The sequence below is a fragment of the Rana temporaria genome, chromosome 1 (assembly GCF_905171775.1).
Source record: "Rana temporaria chromosome 1, aRanTem1.1, whole genome shotgun sequence".
Lineage (NCBI taxonomy): Eukaryota > Metazoa > Chordata > Amphibia > Anura > Ranidae > Rana > Rana temporaria.
The window spans coordinates 54359669-54374475 of record NC_053489.1 but is presented as its reverse complement, the minus strand read 5'-3'; the positions used below and the strand labels follow the sequence as shown (position 1 = coordinate 54374475).

The following is a 14807-nucleotide window of genomic DNA, read 5'->3' as shown; positions in this document are numbered from 1 at the left end:
GTCGGGTCACGAGTAATTTACATAAAACACGCCCCCCCATCCTCATTTGAATTAGGCGCGCTTACGCCGGCCACATTTACGCTACGCCGCCGTAAGTTAGGAGGCAAGTACTTTGTGAATACAGTACTTGCCTCTCTGACTTAAGACGGCGTAGCGTAAATACGATACGCTACGCTGCCTTAAAGATGCGGCGCCCTACCTGAATCTGGCCATTAATCTACACATGTACTGATATTATCAGTCAATCTAACTCAAATTTATTGACTGAATTCAACCAAACAAAAAAAATTAATAATGTATATATTATATAATAATAATTATAAAAAATAAAAATGTTATCGCAAACCAAAGAACTCCTCATTCATGTTAATTGAGACACAGCAGTTGCAGGAACACAGCCATGGCTCCCACGTGTGGGCGGCATATCCCCGAATTTACGCTGTTTGCGTTTGGTGACACCCACCATCAAAAATGTCAAATTGGAGCAGCAACTGTGCCCATTCAGCCGCTGTGTCCCAATTGACATGAATGGGACTACCTAGACGCAGATGTAAGGAACACCTGTGCATCCTCTCCGGGCAAACAAGGCCTTTCACAGGATGTAAGCTTTAGTACACCCATGTGAACGAATCCTATAGCTGGATCCCTACTGCTCATTACTTCAGGGACCCTGTCAAGACTTCGCCAGGCAAGAGAGAGCGACCATACTACAACATACACTGGACTCATTTGGTATCTCCACCAAGTCAAGTCCAGTGGCTCATTTTCGAATGGCACCTTAATGCATCTACAAAACAAACCTGAGCTACACTGAAATACAACGCACTAGAAGTCAGTATAAATTGGCCTTCTTTATGGAGACTGACACACTTGCTCACAATTTGTACTTTGGAATGTAACAATCAATGGGGGGGATTTATGAAGACGACGTAAAACCAGTGGCATTGTCCACGTTTCCACTCAAAGAACGAAAGAAGGAAATGCCACCTTTGCTGCCACTTTAATTATCAGCCGTGGAGACATGCTTTTTTGTGTGCAAGTGAATCGGTTCCTCTGTGGGACACGTTTACACCTACGGTAGGGTACAACTGTATGTGGAAGTAATGTTTCTATGGAGATCTAGAAATAATAAGTCCATGACAGCCGATTAACTAGCAAGACACGGCTCCACGTGTAGATAAGTCTATTCCAATATTTACCAGGATAGTACAAAATTATTTGTTCTGTCAGTTGTAAAATAAACAGTGGGATTGTCAGCCCTGATAATAAAACAAACAGGAGCAGGAAGGCTCAAGACTCATGAGCAGCAAAAAGACATTTATAATGATGAATAATAATGGTTAAGCCCCGGACCTTTAGGCAGCTAAATGCCCAAATCAGGTTTTGCGATTCGGCACTGCGTCGCTTTAACAGACAATTGCGCGGTCGTGCGACGTGGCTCCCAAACAAAATTGACGTCCTTTTTTTCCCACAAATAGAGATTTCTTTTGGTGGTATTTGATCACCTCTGCGGTTTTTATTTTTTGCGCTTTAAACAAAAATAGAGCGACAATTTTGAAAAAAATGCAATATTTTTACTTTTTGCTGTAATAAATATCCCCCAAAAACATATATAAAAGTTTATTTTTTTCCTCAGTTTAGGCCGATACATATTCTTCTACCTATTTTTTGTAAAAAAAAAATTGCAAGCGTTTATCGATTGTTTTGCGCAAAATTTATAGCGTTTACAAAATAGGGGATAGTTTTATTGCATTTTTATTATTTATTTATTTTTTTTACTACTAATGGCGGCGATCAGCGATTTTTTTCGTGACTGCGACATTATGGTGGACACTTCAGACAATTTTGAGACCATTGTCATTTTTACAGCAAAAAATGCATTTAAATTGCATTGTTTATTGTGAAAATGACAGTTGCAGTTTGGGAGTTAACCACAGGGGGCGCTGAAGGAGTTAGTGTACACCTAGTGTGTGTTTACAACTGTAGAGGGGTGTGGCTGTAGGTCTGACGTCATCGATCGAGTCTCCCTAAAAAAGGAATCACACGATCGATGCAGCCGCCACAGTGAAGCACGGGGAAGCCGTGTTTACATACGGCTCTCCCCGTTCTTTAGCTCCGGGGAGCGATCGCGAGGGGGCGGCTAGAAACGAATAGCCGCACCCTTGTCCCGGATCGCCGCATGTACCGGGGGGGTTCCGATCGGACCCCCGACCAATGTCTAGGCAGCGACGTGCGGGCACATTGTTCTGCCTGTCCGTGCCATTTTGCACACGTATATGTACATGCGGCGGTCGTGATAAAAAGACAAATGTCCGCAAGCGACAGATTAGCCTGGTAGTTAACATAAACCATAGAATTAATCAGACTTTGAAGCAGACCAGGTTGTTTGTCTTTGATAAGAGAGAACCTGTTAGGACAGAAATACAGGAGCTGTTACTGCTGTCTGCAGGTTCTGGTGAGGTCATCCTACTCATAACGCCAAGACCTAAAAAAGGAGATCTATGGTGGCCCACTGGCTTTAATGCTGATCACATCCCTGACCCCAGACCGAGCATGCAGACCAGGAAATGCAGAAGTTCTGACCTACATACTTGCTCCAGGTCTGGAGGAGGAGACGTTGTCAAGGGGTGTCTTCCCTTTTCTCTTAAATTTCATTCCCCGCTAGAGCTGAACGATTCTGGCCAAAATGAGAATAACGATTTTTTTTTGCTTAGAATAAAGATCACGATTCTCTGATGATTCTTGCGGTGTAAAATCTTTCACATTATACAAAAAATAATAATTTGGGCTAACTTTACTGTGTTTTTTTTTTTAACTCATTAAAGTAATTTTTTACCCCAAAAAATTGCATTTGAAAGACCGCTGCACAAATACAGTGTGACATAAAATATTGCAACAATATAATGTTTGGGGGTTCCAAGTCGCTTTCTAGCAAAAAAAATATATTTTAAACTTGAAAACAACAACTGTCAGAAAAAGGTTTGGTGTTTAAAGCAGAGTTCCACCCAAAAATGGAACTTCTGCTTTTCGGAACCCTCCCCCCCTCCGGTGTCACATTTGGCACCTTTCAGAGGGGGGGGGGGGGGGTGCAGATACCTGTCTAAGACAGGTACTTGTACCCACTTCCGGGAATACACTCCTGTGGCAGTCACGCCCCTACCCGCACCCCCGCTGTCTTCTGGGAAACACACTGTGGGGGACCAGTGACGGTGCGCTACTCGCAACGCTTTACTTCCCGATTCCCTCACCGAGGTTGGCGGCGGGTGCAGCTGAGGACAAGCGATTGCTCGGCCTCGGCTGCCGACATCTTGGTCACGCTGGACAGGTAAGTGTCCATGTTTTAAAAGTCAGCAGCTGCAGCATTTGTAGCTGCTGGCTTTTAAAAAAAAAAAAAAAAAATTTAAAGCGGGGGTTCACCCTTAGAGGGCACTTTTCCCCCTTAGATTCCTGCTCGTTATTACTAGGGGAATCGGCTATTTATTTTAAAATATGTGCAGTACTTACCCGTTTACGAGACGCATCCTCTCCGTCGCTTCCGGGTATGGGCTTCGGGAATGGGCGTTCCTTCTTGATTGACAGGTTTCCGAGAGGCTTCCGACGGTCGCATCCATCGCGTCACGATTTTCCGAAAGAAGCCGAACGTCGGTGCGCAGGCGCAGTATAGAGCCGCACCGACGTTCGGCTTCTTTCGGCTACGAGTGACGCGATGGATGCGACCGTCGGAAGCCTCTCGGAAGAATGTCAATCAAGAAGGAACGCCCGCTCCCGAAGACCCATACCCGGAAGCGACGGAAGAAGATGCAGCTCGAAAACGGGTAAGTACTGCACATATTTTAATATAAATAGCCGATTCCCCTAGACCGAACGAGCAGGAAGCTAAGGGGAGATTTTTTTTTTTTTTTTAAATGGGTGAACTCCCGCTTTAAGTGGTTAAATGTTTCTAATTTACATACAGAAGTGTATTCCTTTGATGTAAAAGACAAATTGATACAATGTTTAGACTTAACATTCCACTAATAGAATATTTTAAAACTTGGCAGACTGCACAGACTTTGACTTTTGATGGCTGAGAGCAGAGAGAAAATTCTCTGCATATAAAATATCAGGAAGATCAACCCTTTGTCAAGATCGCAATGGAAAAAAAAAAAAGCGATAATGATTCTTGACGATTAATTGTGCAGCTCTATTCCCCGCACAACCCTTCTTCCTCTCCCCGTCCGACTGCTGGATCAAAAAAATAAATCCCTAAACAAAATGCCCTATTTAATTTCCTTAAGCGCAGCTCCTTTCCTGTTTACTTCCTGCTTGGGTCTTTCCTTGGTTCCTACTGGATGTCCAGCATCAGGGTCCCCTCAGGATTGAGAAGAGGACCGACGTCATACCAGGGGGACTAGAGGGAACCAGCAATCTTGGGTGCCATTTCATCGCTGGATTCATGGACTCCCGCACCACAAACTGGTAGTGAAAAGGGACTTGGAGAGGGTATTTAGGCGAGTATATCTGGCTTGACTAGGCGAGGGGAAAAAAGCCTATTAGAACGTGTTAGACATGGAAGGAGAGAGGGGTGGGAAAAACAAATATTTACGGCCCAGACTGGGGGCTTTAAAATAAAATCCTGACAGTTCACCCAGAGAGATTGTTCTCTGGATGTTAAAACCGAGCTGGAGAAACCTAGAATATATTTCTGAAAAATAATTAAAACTGGACATCTTACCTCTGCCCGGCTTCCATCACCAGAACCGTCCTTGCCTTTCTTCTTGCCTCCTTCTTTGTGTTTCCCTCCTTCTGGATTTGGCTAAAAAAAAAAAAAAAAATAAGAATAAAAAGTTAATGATGCTAAAGCTGACTTGGATATGTATATTACAAGAAACCTACACTACTTTATAAAAAGTGTGCCAACTCTGGGACTTTTAGTAGGAAATGAACTCTACACGAAGATTAACCAAAATGTCTACCAGGAGTTGCCAGGAGGAAGTAGTGGTACCTTCTGTACTGTGGGCGAGCCAAGCACCTAACCAGTACAAAAAAAAGAGCGACAGAACCTCTCTATCCTTATACAGAGCTGATAATTCCTAAAATGGGTGTTCTATGATTGGAGGGTGGTTTTATGAACGAAAGGTGTATCTCCTCCAATTACAGAGTCTTTGCAGTGGGAACCTATAGTGCAGATGCTATGAATAAAGCATGGGGTGGAAAAGATGGACATAGTGCCCGCCAAAGACACAGTCACTAATATGAACTCTCCACAGCACCAGAAGATCGCTGCTGGGGGTATCTCAGGGCAGAGGACTGAGGATTTGTACTGTAAACAGCAGCCCCCAGCACACACTTCATTTCTGGTAAGTAGGATCCCTGGGGGGGTGGTACAAGGGAGAGACTTGTGTGTGCTCCGGAGGAGGGGTACAAGGGCAAGACCAGTGTGTGTCTGCCGGAGGAGGGATACAAGGGCAAGACCAGTGTGTGTGTGCACTGGAGGAGGGATAAAAGGGAAAGGTGTGTGATACAGAGAGAGAGAGACTTGTAAAGCGCAACACATGCGAACTGAATCGCCTCTGGGCGCTGTATCCATTTCATGGGTAAGGAACCCCTTGACCTCAGAAGAGATGGGTTTTAATCTTTCTCCTGAAGGCCAAGTGGTCTGACTCCAGTCGGATGGTGGTTGGTAGTGCATTCCACAGCCGAGGTCCCTGGACTGCAAATCTTCGATCTCCTTTGGACTTGTATCTGGCCTTGGGTATCTGGAGGAGGTTTTGATTGGTGGATCGCAGAATGCGATTGGGGTTATGGGCTTTTATTTTTTCGCATAGATATTGGGGGGCGTTGCCTTGAATACACTTATGTATTAGACAGAGTGCCTTGAAAGTGATTCTGTCTTTTACTGGCAACCAATGAAGGGATCTCAGTGAAGGTGAGATTGATTCCCATGGTTTTTTCCCAGTCACTAGTCGAGCGGCCGTATTTTGAACGACTTGCAGACGAGTGATTTGGTATTTGGGGAGTCCTAGATAGAGGGCATTTGCATAGTCGAGTCTGGAATTGATGATTGTTCCCACCACGACTGCAATGTCCTCTTTCGGGATAAAGGGCGTGAGTCTGCGTAGTAGGCGCAGCAGATGGTGGGATCCGCTGACTACTGACCCTATTTGTGCATCCATTGTCATGTAGGTATCGAAAATGACTCTGAGACTTTTGACTTTGGTGCTAGGGGTGATAGTTTTACCCAGAATGGGTGGGGGAGTCCATGTTGACACGGGGTGATTTTTCCGGTTAGCGTGAAACAAGGAAAAGACCAGTGTGTGTGTGCGCCGGAGGAGGGATACAAGGAAAAGACCAGTGTGTGTGTGCGCCGGAGGAGGGATACAAGGAAAAGACCAGTGTGCGTGCGCCGGAGGAGGGATACAAGGAAAAGACCAGTGTGCGTGTGCCGGAGGAGGGATACAAGGAAAAGACCAGTGTGTGTGCGTGTGCGCCGGAGGAGGGATACAAGGAAAAGACCAGTGTGCGTGTGCCGGAGGAGGGATACAAGGAAAAGACCAGTGTGCGTGTGCCGGAGGAGGGATACAAGGAAAAGACCAGTGTGCGTGTGCCGGAGGAGGGATACAAGGAAAAGACCAGTGTGCGTGTGCCGGAGGAGGGATACAAGAGAAAGACCAGTCTCTCTCTCTGTGTGTGTGTGTGCTAGAGGAGGGAAAGACCAATGTGTGCGTTATGGAGATGTGATGTCATTGGTGTTTGTGTGCTGGAGGGGTCATGTCACTGTAGAAGGATCAGACAGAGGCTGATTTGCGCAGTGGCACAAAGTAAAACTTAAGCCTCGTACACATGATCGGATATCTGATGATATCCAATCCGATGGATTTTTTTCATCAAATATCCAATGAAGCTGACTTTCATCAGTCTTGCCTACACACCATCAGTCAAAAATCCGACCGTGCCAAACGCGGTGACGTAAAACACTACGACGTGCTGAGAAAAATTAAGTTTAATGCTTCCGAGCATGCGTAGACTTGATTCTGAGCATGATCGTTTTTTTTATCCATAGGAAAAATTTAAAACATGTTCTATTTTTTTTCACTGATGGAAAACAAACAGATGGGGCCCACAGACGATCGGTTTGTCCGATGAAAACATTTTATAATATAGCATAGCATATAATACAAAATATTTAACTTTAGAGTTGGCCCTTTAAGCCCTTCACGCTGATCAAATGCATATATGCAGCCTCACGGAAGTAGTTTGTGGGGCCGCATATATGCGCTACTCTGTGCTGGGCGCGTTGCTGCTGGAGAAGGGATACAAGGGAAAGACGAGTGTGTGTGTGTAAAAATGTGCACCATTGGTGCCCATACACAAGATAAAAAAAAAAAATATCGAAAATCTGTCATTTGGACAATTTGATAGATTTTGGGTGTTCTTTGGTGGTAAATTATCATAATAGTAAGATATATACAGCTAAATTTAAGTTGATTTTTTTTTGGGCCAGTTTTCCTATGAGGATAATAAAAAACAAAGCCCAATTTTCCCTGGAAAAAATGCGGTATAATACACCTAGATGCACCAAGTAGTAGTGATGATATGTACAGTTTTACTAACACATGTCAAATTTGCAAAATTGTGCTTAGGCATTAACATTTGTTTTATCTAGGGTTGTCCCGATACCGATACCAGTATCGGGACCGATACCGAGTATTTGCGGGAATACTCGTACTCCCGCAAATACCCCCGATACTAGACTAGCATACTTGTTGTCCCCCACCCCCCCCCCCGCCAACGCCGCCGCAAACCCGCCGCCGCCGTTAATCAGCGTGCGGGGAACAGCTTTCGTTTGAATAGCTGTATCCCCGCCGCGTATAGACACTCCCCCTTTGCGCGGGATTGGACGGATGATCTGTCTGATTAACGGCGGCATCAAGGTATGGGGGACAACGTGGCTGGAATGTGGGGGACAACGTGGCTGGAATGTGGGGGGGACAACGTGGCTGAAATGTGGGGGACAACGTGGCTGAAATGTGGGGGACATGGCTGCATTATGTGGGGGACATGGCTGGAATGTGGGGGACATGGCTGCATTGTGTGGAGGACATGGCTGCATTGTGTGGAGGACATGGCTGCAATGTGTGGGGGACATGGCTGCAATGTGTGGGGGACATGGCTGCAATGTGTGGGGGACATGGCTGCAATGTGTGGGGGACATGGCTGCAATGTGTGGGGGACATGGCTGCAATGTGTGGGGGACATGGCTGCAATGTGTGGGGGACATGGCTGCAATGTGTGGGGGACATGGCTGCAATGTGTGGGGGACATGGCTGCAATGTGTGGGGGACACATTTAAAAAAAGTATCGGTATTGGCGAGTACATAAAAAAAAGTATCGGTACTTGTACTCAGTCCTAAAAAAGTGGTATCGGAACAATCCTAGTTTTATACTTAGACAGGAAGGGGTAATTGTTTACAAAGACGGACAGGTTCAAGCGTAAAAACAATTGTCTGTGTCGTGCCCTAGTCACAAAGTGGGTACAAAGAAACCAGTACTGAAAAAGTTACATAGGGAGAATGACATTTTGAACCCGGCACAGAAGTAAACACCTGTGCGCAATGAAAATCTGACGTGAGATTCTTTCATACAAAAAGGTTAGAAGTGAATGGGAAAACTAAACAGCAGAAAGAACAATGACGAAAAAGTAAATAGTGACACAAAACTAACAAGAACCTCACGGAAGCAACAGGAAGTGAATGACCTCAGTTCAACTTTTTACTAATCTGCGATGTAAGAGTGCATGGGGCGGTTGTTGTAAAGATGCATGGGACAAGGTAGCCGTCAGGTCCAGGTGGGCACAACAGTGTTGCCCCCCAGTAGGTCATTATCTCTAGCTTAGGCTATGCAGTTTTCTTTTGATCCATTTCTGCAGTGTGCTTTTTGCACATACGTTTATTGATGCGTTTTGCATTTTTGATGCAGAACGCAAATTATGGCAAAAAACACACTACATGCTTTTCTGCAGCTTCTCCATTGTAGTCTATTGAACCAAAAATGCACAAATGTTTTGATTACGTCGTCATCTGGGCTACCCGTCATTCCTGGGGACCATGTTGTCATATGGGCTACCCGTCATTCCTGAGGACCATGTCGTCATCTGGGCTACCCGTCATTCCTGAGGACCATGTCGTCATCTGGGTTACCCGTCATTCCTGAGGACCATGTCGTCATCTGGGTTACCCGTCATTCCTGAGGACCATGTCGTCATCTGGGTTACCCGTCATTCCTGAGGACCATGTCGTCATCTGGGCTACCCGTCATTCCTGAGGACCATGTCGTCATCTGGGCTACCCGTCATTCCTGAGGACCATGTCGTCATCTGGGTTACCCGTCATTCCTGAGGACCATATCGTCATCTGGGTTACCCGTCATTCCTGGGGACCATGTCGTCATCTGGGTTACCCGTCATTCCTGGGGACCATGTCGTCATCTGGGCTACCCGTCATTCCTGGGGACCATGTCGTCATCTGGGCTACCCATCATTCCTGGGGACCATGTCGTCATCTGGGCTACCCGTCATTCCTGGGGACCTTATCCACATATGGGTTACACGTCTTTCCTGGGGACCATGTCATTATCTGGGTTACGCGTCTATTGCTCTCAGCCTTCTCCAAATTCCTCCTCTTTCTTGCTGTGATCGGACTTCCTGTTAGAGGGTGGCTACGTTCGCTCTTCATGGTCCCATTGTATGTAGGAACAAAGCCACCCTCCCTTGCTTGGTCCTGAGATGGACTATGGGACAATGGACTTTGTAGTGTACATAGAGCAGTGCACATGACCACAACTAACATGCACTACTCCTTCCAAACAAATGGAAGGGAAGTGAGGGGGAAACAGATAGGTTTGGAAGCTCACAAAGGACATTACAAGGAGAGAAAAACACAGTAAGAAACAATTTCATAAAAATAAATGACAGGGCCATTACATTTGTGGTGAGTACGCATATATTGTCACTATTAAATATGTTAAAAGCTTACTCCACCTTTTATGTTTGGTTTCATGTTACACCCATTCTGTATTTAGGGTGTGACACAAAACCTGGACACAGAACAGACTTGAGTCAGTCAGCAGTAAAGGGAATCAAAGCCAATCTAAATTAATATTATTGCAGCTTACAGGTCCTTAGATGTGGTGGCTGCATTAGATTTCTTTTCACACCTTTTCCCCTTTTTTTAACCTGGTAATCCTGTCATTAACCACTTCCATACCAGGCACTTACGCACCTTCCCGCCCAAGCCAATTTTCAGCTTTCAGCACTGTCGCACTTTGAATGGCAATTGCGCGGTCGTGCGACGTGGCTCCCAAACAAAATTGGCGTCCTTTTTCCCCCCACAAATAGAGCTTTCTTTTGGTGGTATTTGATCACCTCTGCGATTTTTTTTTGCGCAACAACTAAAAAAAGACTGAAAATTTTGAAAAAAAAAAAATCACGTTTTTATGTTTTTCTGTAAATTTTTTTGTAAATAAGTACGTTTTCTCTTTCAATTACGAGCACTGATATGGCGGCACTGATGGGCACCGATGAGGTAGTACTGACGGGCACAGATGAGGTGGCACTGATTGGCGGCGCTGGTATACGGCACTGATGGGCACACATAGGCGGCACTGATGGGCACACATAGGCGGCACTGATGGGCACACATAGGCGGCACTGATGGGCACACATAGGCAGCACTGATGGGTGGCACTGATGGATACTTATGGGTGGCACAGATGGGCACTGATAGGTGGGCACTGGGCATGGATGGGCACTGTGGGGTGGCACTGATGGACACTGTGGGGTGGCACTGATGGACACTGTGGGGTGGCACTGATGGACACTGTGGGGCAGCACTGATCTACCCATGTTGCCAGTCCGTGCCCATTTGTGGGCACTGATTGGCATCTTTTTTTTTTTTTTAAAAAGCTTTTTTTTTTTTTTTTTCAAGACTTTTTTTTTTTTATTTGCCCTTCCCTGGTGGTCCAGTGTGGCGATCCGAGGGGGGGCTGCGCTGATAAACAATCATCGCGAACCCCCCCTGTCAGGAGAGCCCCCGATCGGCTCTCCTCTACTCGCATCTGTCAGACACGAGTGAGGAAGAGCCATCAACGGCTCTTCCTGTTTACATCGTGATCAGCTGTGATTGGACACGGCTGATCACGTGGTAAAGAGTCTCCGCTGGAGGCTCTTTACCGAGATCGGAGATGCAGGGTGTCAGACTGACACCCCGCATCACCGATCGCGCGCGCGGCATGAAAACCTGCAGGACGTCCAGTCAGGATTTCAAAACCACTTCCCGGACGTAAATCGGCTATAGGCCGGGCGGGAAGTGGTTAAGTCACTTCCTGTCCTAGGGTGACAACCGTACTGAGCAGTGTTGTCACCCCAGCACAGGGAGTGTGTTAGAACTACATAACACCTCCCTCTCTTCTTCATAACAGGGGAGGTGTTTTATAGTCCGTGGAGATAGCGGGGAACAATGCTAACTGATAACAGTGGAAGGCAGAGAGTAGAGGAAGTTATCACCTTACAAGATTTCTGGCTGAACATTTACTTTTTTATATTTTTGCACTTGTTGAACCGTGTAAGCTGCACGTATTCGTGGCGTGGCCCTACTCACTTGCATGGGCTTCATTTAGACAGCGCACATTTCTTGACATGGGCAGCTGCATACCTCTGCTTGGATGGTGGTCAGGTTGGTGGTAAAACTGTGGCTCAACCCCCTGCTTCTACCACCCCCCCCCCCCCCCGGCCACTCATGTAAGTGGGATCAGCACAGATCTATAATCAGACAACACTGATGTGACTGGAGTAGTAGCAGGAAGTCAGTGTTGGGGGGACACACAACACCCATTGTACTATGAATGGGGGGGAATCTGAGCCATGTGTCAGTATTGGGGGTGTATTGGGGACACACACCACTCATTGTACTATAAATGGGGGGGAATCTGAGCCATGTGTCAGTATTGGTGGTGTATTGGGGACACACACCACTCATTGTACTATAAATGGGGGGGGGGGGGGTCTGAGCCATGTGTCAGTATTGGGGGACATACACCGCCGATTGTACTATGAATGGGGTGATCTGAGCCATGTGTCAGTAGTGGGGGTGTATTGGGGGACACACACGAGCCATGTGTCAGTATTGGGGGACATACACCGCCCATTGTACTATGAATGGGGGGGATCTGAGCCATGTGTCAGTATTGGGGGACATACACCGCCCATTGTACTATGAATGGGGGGATCTGAGCCATGTGTCAGTATTGGGGGACATACACCGCCCATTGTACTATGAATGGGGGGATCTGAGCCATGTGTCAGTATTTGGGGGACACACCCCCCCCATTATACTATGAATGGGGGGGTCTGAGCCATGTGTCAGTATTGGGGGACACACAAAGCCCATTGTACTATGAATGGGGGGGGTCTGAGCCATGTGTCAGTATTGGGGACACACCGCCCATTGTACTATGAATGGGGGGGGGGGGGTCTGAGCCATGAGTCAGTATTGGGGACACCCCACCGATTGTACTATGAATGGGGGGGGGGTCTGAGCCATGTGTCAGTATTGGGGGTGTTTTGGGGGACACACACCGCCCATTGTACTATGAATGGGGGGATCCAAGCCATGTGTCAGTATTGGGGACACCCCACCCATTGTACTATGAATGGGGGGGGTCTGAGCCATGTGTCAGTATTGGGGACACACCACCCATTGTACTATGAATGGGGGGGGTCTGAGCCATGTGTCAGTATTGGGGACACCCCACCCATTGTACTATGAATGGGGGGGTCTGAGCCATGTGTCAGTATTGGGGGGACACACAGCGGCCATTGTACTATGAATGGGGGGGGGGTCTGAGCCATGTGTCAGTATTGGGGACACCCCACCCATTGTACTATGAATGGGGGGGGGGGGGTCTGAGCCATGTGTCAGTATTGGGGACACCCCACCCATTGCACTATGAATGGGGGGGTCTGAGCCATGTGTCAGTATTGGGGACACCCCGCCCATTGTACTATGAATGGGGGGTCTGAGCCATGTGTCAGTATTGGGGACACCCCACCCATTGTACTATGAATGGGGGGGTCTGAGCCATGTGTCAGTATTGGGGACACCCCGCCCATTGTACTATGAATGGGGGGATCCAAGCCATGTGTCAGTATTGGGGACACCCCACCCATTGTACTATGAAGGGGGGGGGGGGGGGTCTGAGCCATGTGTCAGTATTGGGGGTGTATTGGGGGACACACACCGCCCATTGTACTATGAATGGGGGGATCCAAGCCATGTGTCAGTATTGGGGACACCCCACCCATTGTACTATGAATGGGGGGGGGGGGGTCTGAGCCATGTGTCAGTATTGGGGGTGTATTGGGGGACACACACCGCCCATTGTACTATGAATGGGGGGATCTGAGCCATGTGTCAGTATTGGGGGTGTATTGGGGGACACACACCACCCATTATACTATGAATGGGGGGGGGGGTCTGAGCCATGTGTCAGTATTGGGGGACACACACCGGCCATTGTACTATGAATGGGGGTTGGTCTGAGCCATGTGTCAGTATTGGGGGTGTATTGGGGGACACACATTGGCCATTGTACTATGAATGGGGGTTGGTCTGAGCCATGTGTCAGTATTGGGGACACACACCGCCCATTGTACTATGAATGGGGGATCTGAGCCATGTGACACCCCCACATATCTCCCCCCCATCACCCACCTTGCTGACACTCATCTTCTCCATCTGTGCCACCACGTTCTCTGACATCCCGATTACTCCGACCTCCTCCGCACCCGGTAACTGCAGCAGCTGATGCAACCGGCAACACGACAGTGACAACCTAACCCTGAGACACGCCCAGATCGAGGAAAGGGACCAATCGCGGAAAGCTGGGCACTACCCCCGCCCACAAACAGAGAGGCTTGCCCCCAGTGAGCCAATCACAGCGGAGTGTAAGATAAGTTTGTCTGCACCGCGCGATTCAGTGACGAGTACTGCACGCCTTCTCAGTGTCTTGTGCCAGCGACGTGGACGTTCGACGTCATCCCAGCGTGGGACACATGATCAAGTGGAAGCGTCTGAGGAATAGCTAGCCGGGTGGTGGTGTTTCCGGTCTTCCGGTTCCCTTATTTAGTTTAGGATGAGTTTATGGCTGCAGGTTGTTTTATATGTATATATGTATATCTATATAGGTCTTCCTGGTTTCATAGCAGTTTCAACGTCCCAGGGAGAGGTGACAACCTAATAGCACTGCAATAGTAATACACACAGTATATGTGGGTTGCTTTAACAGCTTGAAGACCAAGCCTTTTCTTCTATTCTTTGTTTACAAGTTTAAATCAGTATTTTTTTGCTAGAAAATTACTTCTAACCCCCAAACATATTTTATATATATATATTTAGCAGAGACCCTAGGGAATATAATGGTGACTGTTTCAATTTATTTTCCGTTCATGGACGGACACAGCAGCGATTGACCTTAGGGTATTATCCTTCCTTTTAGGAGATGCCTAGGCAGAAATCGGCACTTTAAGTGTTAAAAAACTTCACACAGCGCAGTACCTCCCAGGGGGCGGATCCCCCAGGTACATCCCTCACTCTGCCTCATGCAGCCCCAGTTTTTTTCTGCCTAGTGACAGGAGATGACATGGCTCTTCTGGGCCCATGTGCTCTAGAGGTTTGTGTTTTTTTTTTTCGATTTTATTAAATTTTTTCCTGCATTTTTTGGATCCTGGGATCTACAATCAACTGCCGACTGGGTGACAGGCTGGATCCTTG

The 14807-nt window shown here is 47.2% G+C and overlaps 1 protein-coding gene across 1 annotated transcript in view; it reads right to left on the bottom strand.

The window, feature by feature from the left end:
• The window catches only part of TARS1 (threonyl-tRNA synthetase 1), an 89889-nt gene extending 75982 nt beyond the window's left edge, over positions 1 to 13907 (bottom strand). The window contains exons 1-2 of the mRNA XM_040338080.1: positions 13749 to 13907; positions 4715 to 4795 (exon numbers count right to left, since the gene is read on the bottom strand). Coding sequence (XP_040194014.1) covers positions 4715 to 4795; positions 13749 to 13796 — 129 coding nt within the window. The 5' untranslated portion in view covers positions 13797 to 13907. The remainder of the gene's footprint in view (positions 1 to 4714; positions 4796 to 13748) is intronic.
• Between the last annotated feature and the right edge of the window lie 900 nt (positions 13908 to 14807).